Here is a 15659-nt window from a genome sequence, read left to right as displayed (position 1 = left end):
ATTTTATATCCATCCAAGTGCTGGATGTTTTGTCTGATGTTTATTTTTGAAAGCTCTTAAGGCTTGGTTCACACCTGCAGCCGCTCTAAGTTCGGGGTTTTCACGAATCCGCTTAAAAAAAACTTTTCTCTCTGCATTTTTCGGGTGGAAACCCAGTGGACCCCACTATAGTCTGCGGTAACCACTTTTTAAATGGAGTGAGTTTCTATTCTTCGGGTCCCCCGGAAAAAAAAACGAAACACAGGTGTGAACCTAGCAGATCTTGCTCTTGCAGAAGAAAAAGAATGTAAGTTATGTAGACGCACAATTAAACTTGTGCAGTTTTTTTTTTTTTTTTTTTTCTGCTTTGTGTTCCTCTCTGTGTTGTTCACTGTGTTGTTGGCTGCGTAGCAAATGAGTTTTATATTGGACCAAAAAGTAGAGATTAAGTGTTTTAATTTTTATTTAAGCAAAGCTAATTTACTCAAAATTTTTTTAAAAGTGATTGTTAAAGTGGGTGTGGTCAGCCTAGTCTTGTACACTAAATTTGACAGCTAAGTTTTGGGTATTTTTTGGTGTGTGTGTGTGTGTGTGTGTGTGTGTGTGTGTGTGTGTGTGTGTGTGTGTGTGTGTGTGTGTGTTTTTTTTTTTTTTTTTTTTTTTTTAAAAAAAAACCATTAAATTTTTGCCGTCTCACTAGGGACATCGACAGCTTGATGCAATCCATTTAAAAAGAACTTTTATTGAATATGTCAACTTTTTGTGGAGTCAGATGGCAAAGAGTTAATGCCATAAATTAGCTCTAAATGTTATGGACATGAGAGAGGCTGAGGTAGTAACAGTTTGAATGGTTCCCTTTTAAGATATTACTCCTACAGTACAGTATTGTTACTGATAGAATGCACTAGCCAAAAATGTTTAGTGGCGTAAAATCTTCAACTCTTGGAGTGTTTAGGTAATATAATTGTTGTGCAAATAATTTTGTGTCCTTTATTGTTCAAGCATTACCAACATTTTGATTTTTTTTTTTTTTTTTTACTAACATAAAAATATATTTATTGTATTTTATAATTTAGCTGTTTTCAGCCAACATTCCGTGTTTTATGCCAATGGTTTACAATTTACTTGAAATTGTAGTAAATATAATTTTATATACATTTTTTTTTTTTCTTTTAATGTAAAGATTCCTCCACCTAGAATCCACCACTCCAGGCCGTACAGAGGAAGCTACCATGATCGGAGGTAGGAGATGGATTTATCAATCAATGTTTAGTTCCACACACCCAAAGCACACCCAATTGCACAGACATTTTAAAATACTGTATTTTCTGAAAGATTACTATTGATCAATTACAAATAAATATATATTATTTTTTTCAGAGAACATGACAGCTATGGGTCATATCATGACAACCCATGCCATGATAGAAATTATAATGACAGTCAATTTTATTCTGATTACCCTTGTCCGGAATTCTGTAATGAAAACCAAAACTTTAATGAGCATAGAGAACCTGTGTATAACAGATTGGGTCGTAAGGAAACATATTACCGTGGTGGCTACCATCGAGAACGTGGAAAACCTGCCCGATACCGGGGCAATGTTCCAGAGACATCACATAGAAAATATTCCCATAAACCTTTTAAGGCCCATAAGAAAGAAAATGAAAGTCGAATGAAGACCAGTACATCACAAACTGTACGAAAAGGTGAGCAGACACATGAACCCCTACAAATCCACTTGTAAACATGGCTACTTGTATAAACTACATTCTGGTAAATATGTCCACACTGCATGTGTGTGTGTGTGTGTGTGTGTGTGTATATTTACACACACACACTGTATATAAATATACATATGACATATTTCATCATTTTTTATTTTTTTTTGTTTTAAATTGAGTCTGGCCTTTTTTCTCTTGCAGTAATCCATAACCCTGGTTGCACCATTGTAACATTAACATCAGGCACAACTGAGGTAAGGCATCTTATTGAATTTTCATCTTCAATTACACTACAATGTCTTTCATGATGATAATTTATTATACTGTATATATTTCAGAATGAAAGTGAGACTAAATCGAAGAGCGCTGAACTAGATACTAAACCTTTAGTAGATTGTGAGAAATTTTCACCAAAGACTTCAAAGCTACAGGGTGTTAAAGACTTGAAGGTAGACAGTGAGGTGAAAGAAATCCTAGAACTACCTTCTGATCAAGTAATAGAAATGCTGCCAACTTCTGCTTGTAACATAAAGAATGAGATCACTGAATCCAAGAAAGAGGTATGCAGTAACTTTGCCTATTTATGTTTAAGTATAGCTTCATTAACACAGTAAAAATTCATGCAATCAGAAAAAAAGAGGTGACACTTTCTCTTGCATGGCACTGCAATATAAATGTGTGGTCATAAGAAATTTTCTCTATGGGCAGGTGTCCAGCACCTCAAGAAGAGGAAATTCCTATATAATATGGAGTTTTACCAAGCACGAAATCAAAAAAATCATTTGTCTGGTTTCATATCCATTAGTCATGAAATTATTAATAATCCAACACTGCCCCTTTATCAGCTTTTTGGCCCTCCATTGAACCTTTTCCAACTCTAGGATATCATTTCTATGAATTGGAGCCCAGAACTGAACTGCATATTTCAGATGGGGCAGAATAAATGATTTTTAAAGTGGCAATATCACATCCCTGTCCGTAAGTCCCCTTACAATATCCATTTAAGATATGACAATATCCTGCTGGCCTTAGAAGCAGCTGATTGACATTGCATGCTTTAATTTAACCAGGTACAACCAGGTCCTTCTTCACCAGTGACTTTCCCAGCTTACTTCCCCAGTAATTTAGATTTTTTTTTTCTTTAAATGTAGATTGTGAGCCCCACATAGAGCTCACAATGTACATTTTTCCCTATCGGTATGTCTTTGAATATGGGATGGAAATCCATGCAAACACGGGGAGAACATACAAACTCCTTGCAGATGGTTATTTTGCCTTGGCGGGATTTGAACACCAGGACCCAATGCTGCAAGGCTACAGTGCTAACCACTGAGCCACCGTGTGGCCCCCCATTTAGATTATTTTTGCACGGGTGTTTAAAGAGAGTTTCCAATAAACATAATCATATCTATATTTGTATACAGTTAAAAGTTAAACATTTTTGTAAATATAAGTAGTTAAAAACCTGCAGAAGTTTAAAGATTTTCTCTATCTTAGTGGTGACAGTCTGTTGTCTTGATCAGTTGCTAGTGGATACGACCATAAATGTAGGAGCTTTCTATGGTCTGGGACTTGTCAGTAACCCAGCTATGACACTACATGTATCAGAAGAAACAGTGTTGGCCAAAAGTATTGGCACCCCTGCAATTCTGCCAGATAATACTCATTTTCTTCCAGAAAATGATTGCATTCACAAATTCTTTGGTATTATCATCTTTTAATTTGTCTTCAATGGAAAACCACAAAACGAATTGTCAAAAAGCCAAACATAAAAAAGGGGGGTGGACAAAAGTATTGGCACTGTTTGAAAAATCATGTGATGCCTCTCTAATTTATGTAATTAACAGCACGTTACTTACCTGAGGCACCTAACAGGTGGTGGCAATAACTAAATCACACTTGCAGCCAGTTGAAATGGATTAAAGTTGATTCAACCTCTGTCCTGTGTCCTTGTGTGTACCACATTGAGCATGGAGAAAAGAAAGAAGACCAAAAGAACTGTCTGAGGACTTTAGAAGCAAGATTGTGAGGAAGCATGAGCAATCTGAAGGCTACAAGTCCATCTCCAAAGACCTGAATGTTCCTGTGTCTACCGTGCGCAGTGTCATCAAGAAGTTTAAAGCCCATGGCACTGTGGCTAACCTCCCTAGATGTGGACAGAAAAGAAAAATTGACGAGATTTCAACGCAAGGTTGTGCGGATAGTGGATAAAGAATCTCGACTAACATCCAAACAAGTTCAAGCTGCCCTGCAGTCCCTACTGTGTCAACCCGTACTATCCGTCGTCGTCTGAATGAAAATGGACTTTATGGTAGGATACCCAGGAAGACCCCACTTCTTACCCAGAGACATAAAAAAGCCAGGCTGGTGTTTGCCAAAACTTACCTGAGAAAGCCAAAAACGTTTTGGAAGAATGTTCTTTGGTCAGATGAGACAAAAGTAGGAAAAGGCCTCAACATAGAGTTTACAGGAAAAAAAGAGGCCTTCAAAGAAAAGAACACGGTCCCTACAGTCAAACATGGAGGAGGTTCCCTGATGTTTTGGGGTTGCTTTGCTGCCTCTGGCACTGGACTGCTTGACCGTGTGCATGGCATTATGAAGTCTGAAGACTACCAACAAATTTTGCAGCATGATGTAGGGCCCAGTGTGAGAAAGCTGGGTCTCCCTCAGAGGTCATGGGTCTTCCAGCTGGACAATTACCCAAAACACACTTCAAAAAGCACTAGAAAACGGTTTGAGAGAAAGCACTGGAGACTTCTAAAGTGTCCAGCAATGAGTCCAGACCTGAATCCCATAGAACACCTGTGGAGAGATCTCAAAATGGCAGTTTGGAGAAGGCCCCCTTCACATCTCAGGGACCTGGAGCAGTTTGCCAAAGAAGAATGGTCTAAAATTCCAGCAGAGCATTGTAAGAAACTCATTGATGGTTACCGGAAGCGGTTGTTCGCAGTTATTTTGTCTAAAGGTTGTACTACCAAGTATTAGGCTGAGGGTGCCAATACTTTTGTCTGGCCCATTTTATGGAGTTTGGTGTAAAATGATCAATGATTTGACTTTATTTTCATTCTCTTTTGTGTTTTTTCATTGAGAGCAAAATACATGAAGATATTAATACCAAAGAGTTTGTGCTTGCAATCATTTTCTGGGAGAACATGAGTATTAACTGACATAATTGCAGGGTGCCAATAGTTTTGGCCAATACTGTATCCCGGCCACAATAAGGAAATCATGGCAGATTTTCTGACCTTAGAAAGTTCCTGCATTCATGGTTGTATACACTGGTAACCGATTAACATAACAAAACTGTGACCACAAGATATTTAGAGAAAATGTTTAAAATTCTGCAAAATGTTTCATTACTTATATTTGCAAAAATGTTTAACTTTTAATTATCTACAAATTTTAAAATCGTTATATTCATGGGAATACCCCTTTAACTTAACATTAATACACATTGAACCTAATTTGCAATGTGGACGCCCGAATACTCAGTCTGTCCAAGTCTGATTGGAACCTATGTACATCTTCCATAATCTGCCTTATACTACATAGCTTGGTGTCATCTGCAAAACAGAGACTGTTCCCATCTTGTATATCATTAATAAATAAGTTAAATAACAGCGGACCTAGCACTGAACCCTGGGGTACACTTAAAACAGAGGATCTGTCAGAATAGCAGTCATTGTAAAAAGGGAGGAGTCCTAAAATAATAGTTCATTAATTTCTTATTTGCCATTTTGTTTCTTGTAAGTGGCACGGATAATGTTTAATAGCTCACTTACATCACATTGTTTTCTTATGTCAATATATCAATGAAAAGCTGGATGTATGTATATACCGTAGGTTTGAGGGAGAATATTACAGTATAATTTACAGATTTTGTCCCTGCACCAGTGTGGTGTTATGCAAAGCTGCAGGCCTCTACACAGTATTGTTACTTGACAGACTCACTTTACAAGGGATAATGCTCTTTTTTTTTTTTTTTTTTTTTTTGGTCATGAATCCTTATTCCACACCCAAAAATTAAACAGTAAGATCGGATTTGTATAAATTTGTGTGTGGGTAGTCAAATTTAATTTGACATTTCAAAGAATCTTAATTGTCATGAAAATCGATCTTCGCCAAGGCTTCGCCCTCCAACTTCAAACTGTGATCTGTGTTTTACTTTTTTTTTTTTTTTTCTTTTTACAACTGTCATGGGTAGGTTAAGGAACCTGCATCAAATATGTCTGATCAATAAAGAAAAGTTTTGCCCTCCTTACTTGATAAGTTGATTACCCAGAAAATAGTAGGGAGAATCCACAGCACTCCCAAATTTTGTTATCAAAAAATATTTAACATATTTTGACAAAAAATGACTGCATCACATAAGTTAGTGGATTAGTAACACGATAGTGTATTCTGGACGTTTCAGTCCCAACTTAGACCTGTGTCAACGGGTATCTACAGTGTAAATAGACAATATTAGTGGACCAGCACAACCAAAAAAAATATCTAAAATGTAAAATATATCAAGATATGACAAATATAATTGTCTAAGAAATATTATCCATAAAAGTATAGACAACCACCACCGTACTAGTACGGCAGATGTCAGGAAGGGGTTAATGGTTAAATTTTATAAAAATAGGTCATTGTAAACACATAATATAAAATAACTTCATCAAAAGAACCTTATAGTATGAATGCTAATCAAAAAATAGTCACATTCATGATTCATCTTATGAGAGGACAGAGTATGTAGCTGATGAATCCAATAGGATTCTAGCTGTTTCAATTTCCACATTCTGAATCCTCCCAGACACTGGGTGGATAACAACACCTGGAACCTAAGTTGGGAAATGGTATGACCATGGTGTACGAAATGTTCTGTAACAGATAGAAATATATTTTTGCATGAAATGTCTGATTTTATGTTTTGCAATGCGGTCTTGCACATGCTGGCTAGTCTCCCCAATATATGCGAGACCACATGGCCACTTAAACAGGATACTCACATAAGAGGTGGAGCATGTAAAATAGCCGTGTATAAGGATGTATATGTCAGAATGAGGATATCATCTACCTTAACAATACAAGTGCATCTCAATCAATTAGAATATCATCGCAAAGAATTTTTTTTTTTTTTTTTTTAGCAATTCAATTGAAAAAGTGAAACATATTATTTTGAGTCATTACAAATTGAGTGAACTTTTTTCAAGTGTTTATTTATGTTAAATGTTGATCATTATGGTTTACAGCCAAGGAAAACCCAAAAGTCATTATCTCAGAAAATTAGAATAATTAACCCAAAACAACTGCAAAAGCTTCCTAAGCAATTATTAAGGTCCCTTAGTCTGGTTCAGTAGGCAAAACAATCATGGGGAAGACTGCTGACTTGACAGATGTCCAGAAGGCAGTCACTGACCCACTCCACAAGCAGGGTTTGCCACAAAAGGTCATTGCTAAAGAAGTTGGCTGCTCATAGAGTGCTGTATCAAAGCATATTAATGGAGAGTTGAGTTGAAGGAAAAAGTGTGGTTAATAAAAGGTGCACAAGCAACCGGGATAACCACAGTCTTTGATAGGATTGTTAAAAAAAAGCCCATTCAAAAAATTTGGGGGAGATTCACAAGAAGTGTCGCATTCCATGTGTCAAGCCACTCATGACCAAAAGACAACAAAAACTTTTTGATGTTCTAATTGATTAAGATGCACTTGTATTTGAACATTGACTACAGTGTGAACAAGGAAATGTCTGTAGGAATTGTTGGCGAGGGATATTGTTCGGGGGGCCTATATACTAGTTTGTTCTTAACATTAGGACAACTCTTCAAACTAGAGAGTGGGGGATTTTGGAACTCCTCAATCAATGAACATGACTGGAGTAATAATGGCAGGTGCTTACTCCAAAATATTTAATATCTTCGGTAACACAGAATGGTGTGTATTGAAATATTTTAGACATCTCAGTAATTCTTTAACCTTTCCAAGACACAGCCTAAAAGTGCCTTTGTGACCAGGCCTCATTTTTGAAATCTGAGATGTCACTTTATATGGCAATAACTTCGAGACGATTTAACTTAAATAATTTGATTTTGAGATTTGATTTTTTTTTTCATGACACATTCTACTTCATGTTAGTGATAAATATTGATCAATATTTTTATAGTTATTTATAAAAAAAATAGAAAATTTGATGGAAATTTGGAAAAAAAAATCCAATTTTCCAATTGTGAAATGCTATGCTTTCCAAACAGTCATAACAAAAATACATTAATAAATATTATGTGCCATATCTATACTCAATATCTACATCATCGTTTAGTTGTCCTTTAATATATTTTGGACATTATAAAGCTTACAATTGTAACTGTGATTTTCCAGATTTACAAGAAAATTTCCCAAACTACTTTTTTTAGGGACCACTTTAGTTATAAACAGGATTATAAAAGCCCGTATATTAGAAACCCCCATGAATCACCCCATTTTCGAAACTACACCTCTGACAGAATTTATCAAGAGGTTTACTGAGCATTTTGACCCAACAGCCTTTTCACAGATTTTACTAACATTGAGATGTGTAAATGAAAAATTACTAAAATGTCATTTTTTCCCCCCCCCAAAATTTTTCATTTTAACAAGGGGTTTAAAGGAGAAAAAGCCACCCCCCCACACACACACAGTTTAACAATTGCTCATGAACGTGGCAATACCTCATATGTGGTCATAATCTTCTGTATGGGTACATGGCAGGGCTTGGAATGGAAAGAGAGCAGATTTTGCTGGAGTAGTTCTTGGGTGCCATGACATATTTGTAGAGCCCCTAGAGTACCAATACAATTTAAAGCTTCAAAAGTAACACCATTTTGGAAACTACAGCTGTTTCAGAGATTTTATAAACATTGGGAAGTAAAAATGAAATTTTTTTTCAATAAACCATCAATTTAGTTATAAATTTTTATTTTTACAAAAAGAAGAATTAGAAAAAGTTCCCCAAATTTTGTTACACAATTTCTCCTGAACATAGCATTACCCCATATGTAGTTATAATCTGCTGTATGGGTACATGGTGGGCAGGGCCGGCTCCAGGTGTTTGTGGGCGACAGAGGCTCAGTGTGCCTCTTTTAGAGCAACCCATGCGCAAATGGGTGTTTCTTTTTGTTGAGGCGGATCTACTGGAGTGGGGTGTAATACAGTCCATTCCATAAAAGTAGTTACAACTTGTTCAGACATCAGAAAGTAAGGAGGAATTTCAGGTAGAGATCTGCCTTGGATTCCTCTTTATTTTCTGCCCCCGGTTCACAGTGGTGGATACAGAGCATCAGCAAGTCTTTGTGGCTTTCCACTGCTGATTAGGCCCAAATAAATGGGTATAATCAGTGGGGAGCCTCAAGCCATCACCTCAAAAATTGGTTGCAAAATCCAGCAGGATCTTGCACTAATTGTTTTCAATGGGAGTCAGAATGAGAGAAGAATCTGCCGCTGATTTGGGGGTGAAATCTGCTGCAAAATCAGCGCCAGATTCCACCATGTGAACAGGACCTGATTCTGTTAACAGTGCTATGAACGCTCAGTGCAGAGACTGGAAGTGCTCAGTGCAGAGACTGAGTGGGTTTTTTGTTTGGCTTACTGATTTTAATTAAAAAAAAGAAAAATGAGGGCCTCAGAGTGCCAGGCAATAATTGTAAGACTGACAACCCCTATACTAAAGTCATATAGCACAAACTGTAACATAGGGTTGCTGTCATACTGTGCTCCCAGCCACATGCGTTAACCTCAATTTGCCTTGATACACCTGTACTTTTCCTTTAGAAGCAATGTAAGTGCATGTGTAACCTGCAATTAGTGATAAATGTATGTGACTGGTAACAGAGTGAGGTAACACCTGTAGAGCGGTGACACACTATGTACCTGGATTCCACAACCAGGCCCTGGCTGACAGTACTTTCACTTTTCTCTAAACGTGGATTAATTTCAGCCACTTATAATTCCTGGTTGTGTGGTAACAGCAAAGTCCCAGCCAGGAATTAATGAGTGTCACACTTACCCCAAAGTGACAGAACTGTTGCCCAGAAACTGGATTTGGCTATGGTTGAACCTGGAGACACAGTGTGTCACCACCTGAAAAAATTCGTTGTTGTACCGTGTTAGCCAGTGGGTTGGAAATATAAAAAAACACGAAAACTTGGTGATCTTCAGTAGTTGATACCTTTTTAATGGCTAACTCATAATGATGACAAATGGCTAACGTTTCGAAGCGCAAAGGCTCCTTTGTCAAAGCAAATTTAAAAACATTTTTGAAGGATGCATATATATATACACACAGAGCAGGCACAAAGGGTGTTAGATTTCAGGAGGGGAGGGGGGGGTTGTTAGTAGTTGGTGAGACAATGTAAGCAATTGGTGGAGACATTTGCTAGAGACAATGTGGTAATTGGTGGAGACAATGTAAACACTTACAGGTCCTTATCAGATCACACGCTACTGTAAAAAGACATGAACCCCTGTGATGCATTAAGCCCACACTCTAGTGTCTGAAACACTGTCATGAATTTATATTCATGTATGCGCCTTTCTCTCTTAGATCTGAAATTCCCTCTCAAAATCAGAATTTTCATGTAATTGGTGATGTTGTGGTCCCCCCTGCAAAAATGTTTTGACACGGGAAGGTCAGATCTTTGTTCTTTAATAGTATGGCGATGTGAGTTCATGCGCAGTCTAAGCTGCTGTCCGGTCTCTCCAACATACAGATTTTCAGTGGAGCATTTGGTACACATAATTAAATACACTACATTGGATGTACTGCAGGTGAAGGTACCTGGAATGTTATATTCCTTGTTCGAGTTAGGTATCTCTATCCTGTCGGTGGTCAGTATGTGGGGGCAGGTTTTGCACCTCTTATTTCCACATGGAAATGTTCCTGCGTTGGTTGGGGATGGTAATGAGCTACTGACCATCATATTCCTGAGGTTTGGTGGCTGTCTATAGCACAGGAGAGGGGGGTCCGGAAATATGGATGTTAGACGGTTGTCTTTTTGTAGTAGTGGATGTAATTTGCGTGTGATACCTCTCAGCGTCTCCAGGTGGGGGTTATAAGTGACAACCAGGGGCACTCGGTTGTTCTCCTGTTTGGTATTGTATCTTAATAACTCCGATCTTGGTATCCTGGTGGCTCTGGTGATTTGGTTATCAATCGTTCTTGGATGGTAACCCTGCCTCCAGAATGTGTCTCTGAGGACTCCGAGGTGTTCTTCTCTGTCTGCAGGGTTAGAGCATATGCGATGGTATCTGATGGCTTGGCTGTATACAATAGAGTTCTTTATGTGTTTCGGATGAAAGCTGTCCCATCCTAGGTAGGTTGGTCGGTCAATCGGCTTCCGATACAGTGATGTCTCAATTTTGTTGTCCTGTATCTTGATGACTGTGTCTAGGAAGTTTATTTCCGAGAAGGAGTGATTGAGCGTCAGGTTGATGGTGGGATGGAATTGGTTGAATAGTTCATGGAAGGTTTTCAGCTGTTGTTCAGACCCAGTCCAAATGATTAGGATATCGTCAATGAATCGGTAGTAGGCCAGAGGCCTGGTGGTGCAGGTGGAGAGGAAGTCACTCTCCAGCTTGGCCATGAAGAGATTAGCGTACTGTGGCGCCATTTTGCTCCCCATTGCGGTGCCAGTCTGCTGTAGATAGATACAGTCACCAAAAGAAAAGTAATTGTGGGTGAGGATGAATTTCGTGAGTTTCACCACTGATTCAGCGTTCATACCTCGCTTTTCCATGAAAAACTGGCAGGCGTTTACACCATCCTGGTGTGGGATATTGGAGTACAGGGATTCTACATCCATGGTGGCCAGGATGGTTCCATCTGGAAGGGGACCTATAGTGGCTAGTTTATTTAATAGGTCTGTGGTGTCCTGAAGGTAGCTGGCTGTATCCTTCACTAAGGGTTTCAGAGTGCCCTCCACCCATCCAGAGATCTGTTCAGTGAGTGTCCCCACACATGAAATGATCGGTCTCCCTGGGTTCCCAGGTTTGTGTAGTTTAGGGAGCATATAAAAAGTTCCCATTCTTGGGCTTGTTGGTATGAGGCTGCTTAGGCCTTTGGCTCCATCAGATAGGCCAGAGATAACTTTTTTCAGTTTTTTAGAGTATTCCACTGTGGGGTCTGAATCTAATTTAGAGTAGTAGTGTGTGTCATTCAGCTGTCTGTGTGCCTCCTGTATGTAGTCTGATGTGTTCATCATGACTATAGCACCCCCCTTGTCCGCTGGTTTAATGATGATGTCGTTATTATTTCTCAGAGATTTTATAGCCCTTCTTTCCTGGGCGCTGATGTTAGACGGCAGGGCTTTATTTGTATCCAGTATAGTTGATTTGACCATGCGTCTGAAACAGTCTATATAATTATCCAGAACAAAATTTCGTCCAGTTGAAGGTGTCCAATCAGATGTCTCCTTCTTAGTTAAGCTGTGAACCTCTGAAGGGGTGGGTTGGGTCACCTCTGTGTCATGAAAATATTCTCTCAGGCGCAGCCTCCTGAAAAAATCCTCCATGTCACTGCACAGTTCAATTTTGTCCATGGTTTTAGAAGGACAAAATGAGAGTCCCCTGGAGAGTACCCCGAATTCTGCTTTGGTGGGTTCATAGGTGGAGAGATTGATCACACAGTTCTGTGTTTCCAAATCAGCATGTGTGTGATCCTGGTTGTTGTTAGATATATATCTTGCTTTGTGTGTGTTCTTGTAGAAACCTGCATCACGTCTCAGTCCGTGGAGTTTCTTTCGCTTATTGAGGATCAGAGATATCTGCAGTTTCTCATAGTGTTGTAGTAATGTTATCCTGGAATTTTCCTCGATGTAGTTCCATTTTGTTGTAATTTCCTTTTGGACTTTGCTCTTGATGCCGTAGAAGAGATGTATGAGATGGTTTCTGAGTCTCTCTGAAGTTCTATAACACAAATTTTGTGCATAGTGAGTATCACAGGGGTTCATGTCTTTTTACAGTAGCGTGTGATCTGATAAGGACCTGTAAGTGCTTACATTGTCTCACCAACTACTAACAACCCCCCCCCCCTCCCCTCCTGAAATCTAACACCCTTTGTGCCTGCTCTGTGTATATATATATAAATATATGCATCCTTCAAAAATGTTTTTAAATTTGCTTTGACAAAGGAGCCTTTGCGCTTCGAAACGTTAGCCATTTGTCATCATTATGAGTTAGCCATTAAAAAGGTATCGACTACTGAAGATTACCAAGTTTTCGTGTTTTTTTATATTTCCACCTGAAAAAAAACAGCCTAAGGGTGCATTCACACTAAGTGGCGTATAAAGCAGTTCCATTCTTACTTAATCATGACAGATTGATCTCCAGTCCTGTCCTCATCAACACCCACACCTGTTAATGGAGTAATCACTGAAACGATGTTAGCTGGTCCTTTTAAGGCATACAATTTGGTTATTATTGAACGGGCACTCTTTGAGTGTCTGTTCATTTGACAATCGCAGGGACAGTATTCTACGGTCATTCCTTGGACTAGTGAGAGTATATTACCATATATTACATCACATTGAGATTTTTAGTTAGGACATAACTATCGTCTATCTCACTATAATCTCCTACTCTCCCTTCTCTATTGAACCATATACTTTGGATTTGACACATGTGACCTCTACATTTGGTGAGTTAATTGGTTTCATTTTCAGGAGGCGGCTGTGTCTCATATTATTTGGTTCTTGCAACCTGTTTGAAGCCTTTCATGTTTTATAGACTTTATATATAATATATGCGGTTTTATGGGCATCTAATAAAAGTTATATTTTAATTAATACAATTATTCCATTTGGATTGGTTTAAGAATAGCTGAATAATTAGAGACTCACTTTGCTATTTTTGGATTTATTGGCAAAAAAAGAAACCCACTTGTATTATGCCCAATTCAGTGACGAGTGTGATTAAGGATATATCCACTCCTAAAATCCCAAGTGAGTTTCATTTTTGCTTTAGTCAATTCAATAATTGATCTGTCTTTACCCTTTATTCCACTGAGGTCATCCATCTTTTGTGTTTTTATACGACTACCATTCTTTTCACTACTAAGGGACTGGTGAAGATGGTAGAATGCAGTGCCCAGTCAGTCCCACATACAAGCCACTACAAAGCTGTCTGGTTGATCCAATATATTTATTTTCAAGAAAAATCTGCAAGTTGAATTTTGAATTTTTATTTAAAGGGGGTTTCAATGACTCTCATGTTGATGACTGATATTTGACAAGTGTAAAGGAAGGGGTTAAGCCCATCGAATATTCGATGTGCTTAACCCCTTGGTGTTCGGCCACTTAAACATATTCCTATGGGAGCGAGGTATTCGATCGAATACTGCTTGCTCATCTCTAGTGCTCACCAACAGCTGACCAGTGGGAAATAAGTTGCCAATATCATAGTTCTGGGAAACCCTTGGAACAATGAATGAAAGTGAAGTTAATTTGTAGTTTCTCTTATTAGCTCTCTAGTCAAAACTGCTATTTAATACTGTAACTTTTCACATGGTTATATTTCAGGTTTGTTACGGAAGTACGTTCAGTGGGGTACAGGAAAGTCTCTATTTGCCATTTCCTCTACTAATTAGAGCAAAAAGCAGCTATAGTATTGAATGCTTTGGACAAACCAGGACACTTTTGCATTTTATAAAAAGTATTTTGATTTTAATAATGTGTAATGAACAACTTGCTGCCCAGTATCCGTACTATAGCCGATTGCAAGTGGTCCTAGCAGCAGATAACCTATGATCAGTTTGTTGCTAGGAACTCAGTTTAAGGAGATTTTCACTTTAAGGGAATTATTCAAAGTAGACAACCAATTGTTGCTTTCTGTCTGAGTGTACTGTAATCTTTGTTTACAAATCATATCTGAGAATTTATTAGGATAGTTAATGGGTTGCATGGCTGTGATTCTTGTAGGACAGTCTTGAACGTGAACGAGTTGTAAAGGAGGAAGAAACGCCAACGTGTTTGAATCCTGGAAAAAGGGCCCATTCAGAAGAGAGAGATTTTGGTGTTGGAGTGGAACAAAGAAATGAAGAATCATTTGTGGTAAAGAGATCATGCAGCAGCCAGAGTAGAGATGAACTCTACTCAGAGAAGACTGTTCAGATCCCGTTATTGGTATTTATCCATAAATTCTGCTTGCTGTTTTTTAAAGGGTACTGGGCTCCCTTTAGCTTTGGTCTACTATGCATGCTTGGGATGAGCGTCTAATAATTTAACTTTAGTGAGACCATGTATTCACAGCACTTTAGTTTATAATCTCCTTAGGACATGACTTCTAAGTCCCACTAGAAGCTAAATAAACATACTTGTACATGTTGCCCTTTTTAGCAGTATCCCAAGCTGGTTTTATCAAAGCTAAAGGGCAGGGGTTTGTCTTTGGGTCTGATAATATGTAGTGTAATTTGCAAATGTTGCAGATGTGTAACTAAACTTTCAGACAATGTATTTTAATTTTCTAGCAGTATTTGTGTTTACAAATTTTTGTAATTTTATGTTAACAAAATTGGATCCTTTCTGTGAAATCCTGCATTTTTTCAAACCGTTATATCTCGGACATTCTAAAACATACATGCTTTTAGTGTTATATGAAAGAGGAAATTCTCTTCTTTCATGTGACACAAAGCAGTGTTGCAGTGATATCGAAATTATTTACAGAGAGTTGACTGGTTGAAAACACAGTCAAGATTGGGATTTACATACCAAATGTATTATACAGTTGCATAAAATATATCCTAAATCCTGTGTTTCAACCAGTGGTATTTTTGGAAACAATTTAGATAGCACTGTAACCTTAGTGTCATATGAAAGAAGAGAATCTCATAAAAGTTTCAACGTTTTACAACCCCTGAGATATAACTGTTTGACGCAACCCTACCCTCATTTTCTCTACATTTTACATAGAGAATTTCATTTTTAATATGATACCAAAAGC

At 38.1% G+C, this 15659-nt stretch overlaps 1 protein-coding gene across 4 annotated transcripts in view; it reads left to right on the top strand.

Moving 5' to 3' along the window:
• Window positions 1–15659, top strand: part of LOC142194893 (uncharacterized) — a 61456-nt gene that overhangs the window by 22400 nt on the left and 23397 nt on the right. For all 4 annotated transcript variants that reach the window (XM_075264325.1, XM_075264323.1, XM_075264326.1 and 1 more), the window contains 5 exons: window positions 1163–1221; window positions 1360–1688; window positions 1905–1957; window positions 2042–2263; window positions 14639–14842. In XM_075264325.1, the coding sequence (XP_075120426.1) occupies window positions 1163–1221; window positions 1360–1688; window positions 1905–1957; window positions 2042–2263; window positions 14639–14842 (867 nt within the window). The remainder of the gene's footprint in view (window positions 1–1162; window positions 1222–1359; window positions 1689–1904; window positions 1958–2041; window positions 2264–14638; window positions 14843–15659) is intronic.

The sequence above is a fragment of the Leptodactylus fuscus genome, chromosome 2, assembly GCF_031893055.1.
Source record: "Leptodactylus fuscus isolate aLepFus1 chromosome 2, aLepFus1.hap2, whole genome shotgun sequence".
In the NCBI taxonomy this organism is placed as follows: Eukaryota; Metazoa; Chordata; class Amphibia; order Anura; family Leptodactylidae; genus Leptodactylus; species Leptodactylus fuscus.
The sequence above is the reverse complement of the archived record's forward strand: the minus strand, read 5'-3'. Positions and strand labels throughout refer to the sequence as shown.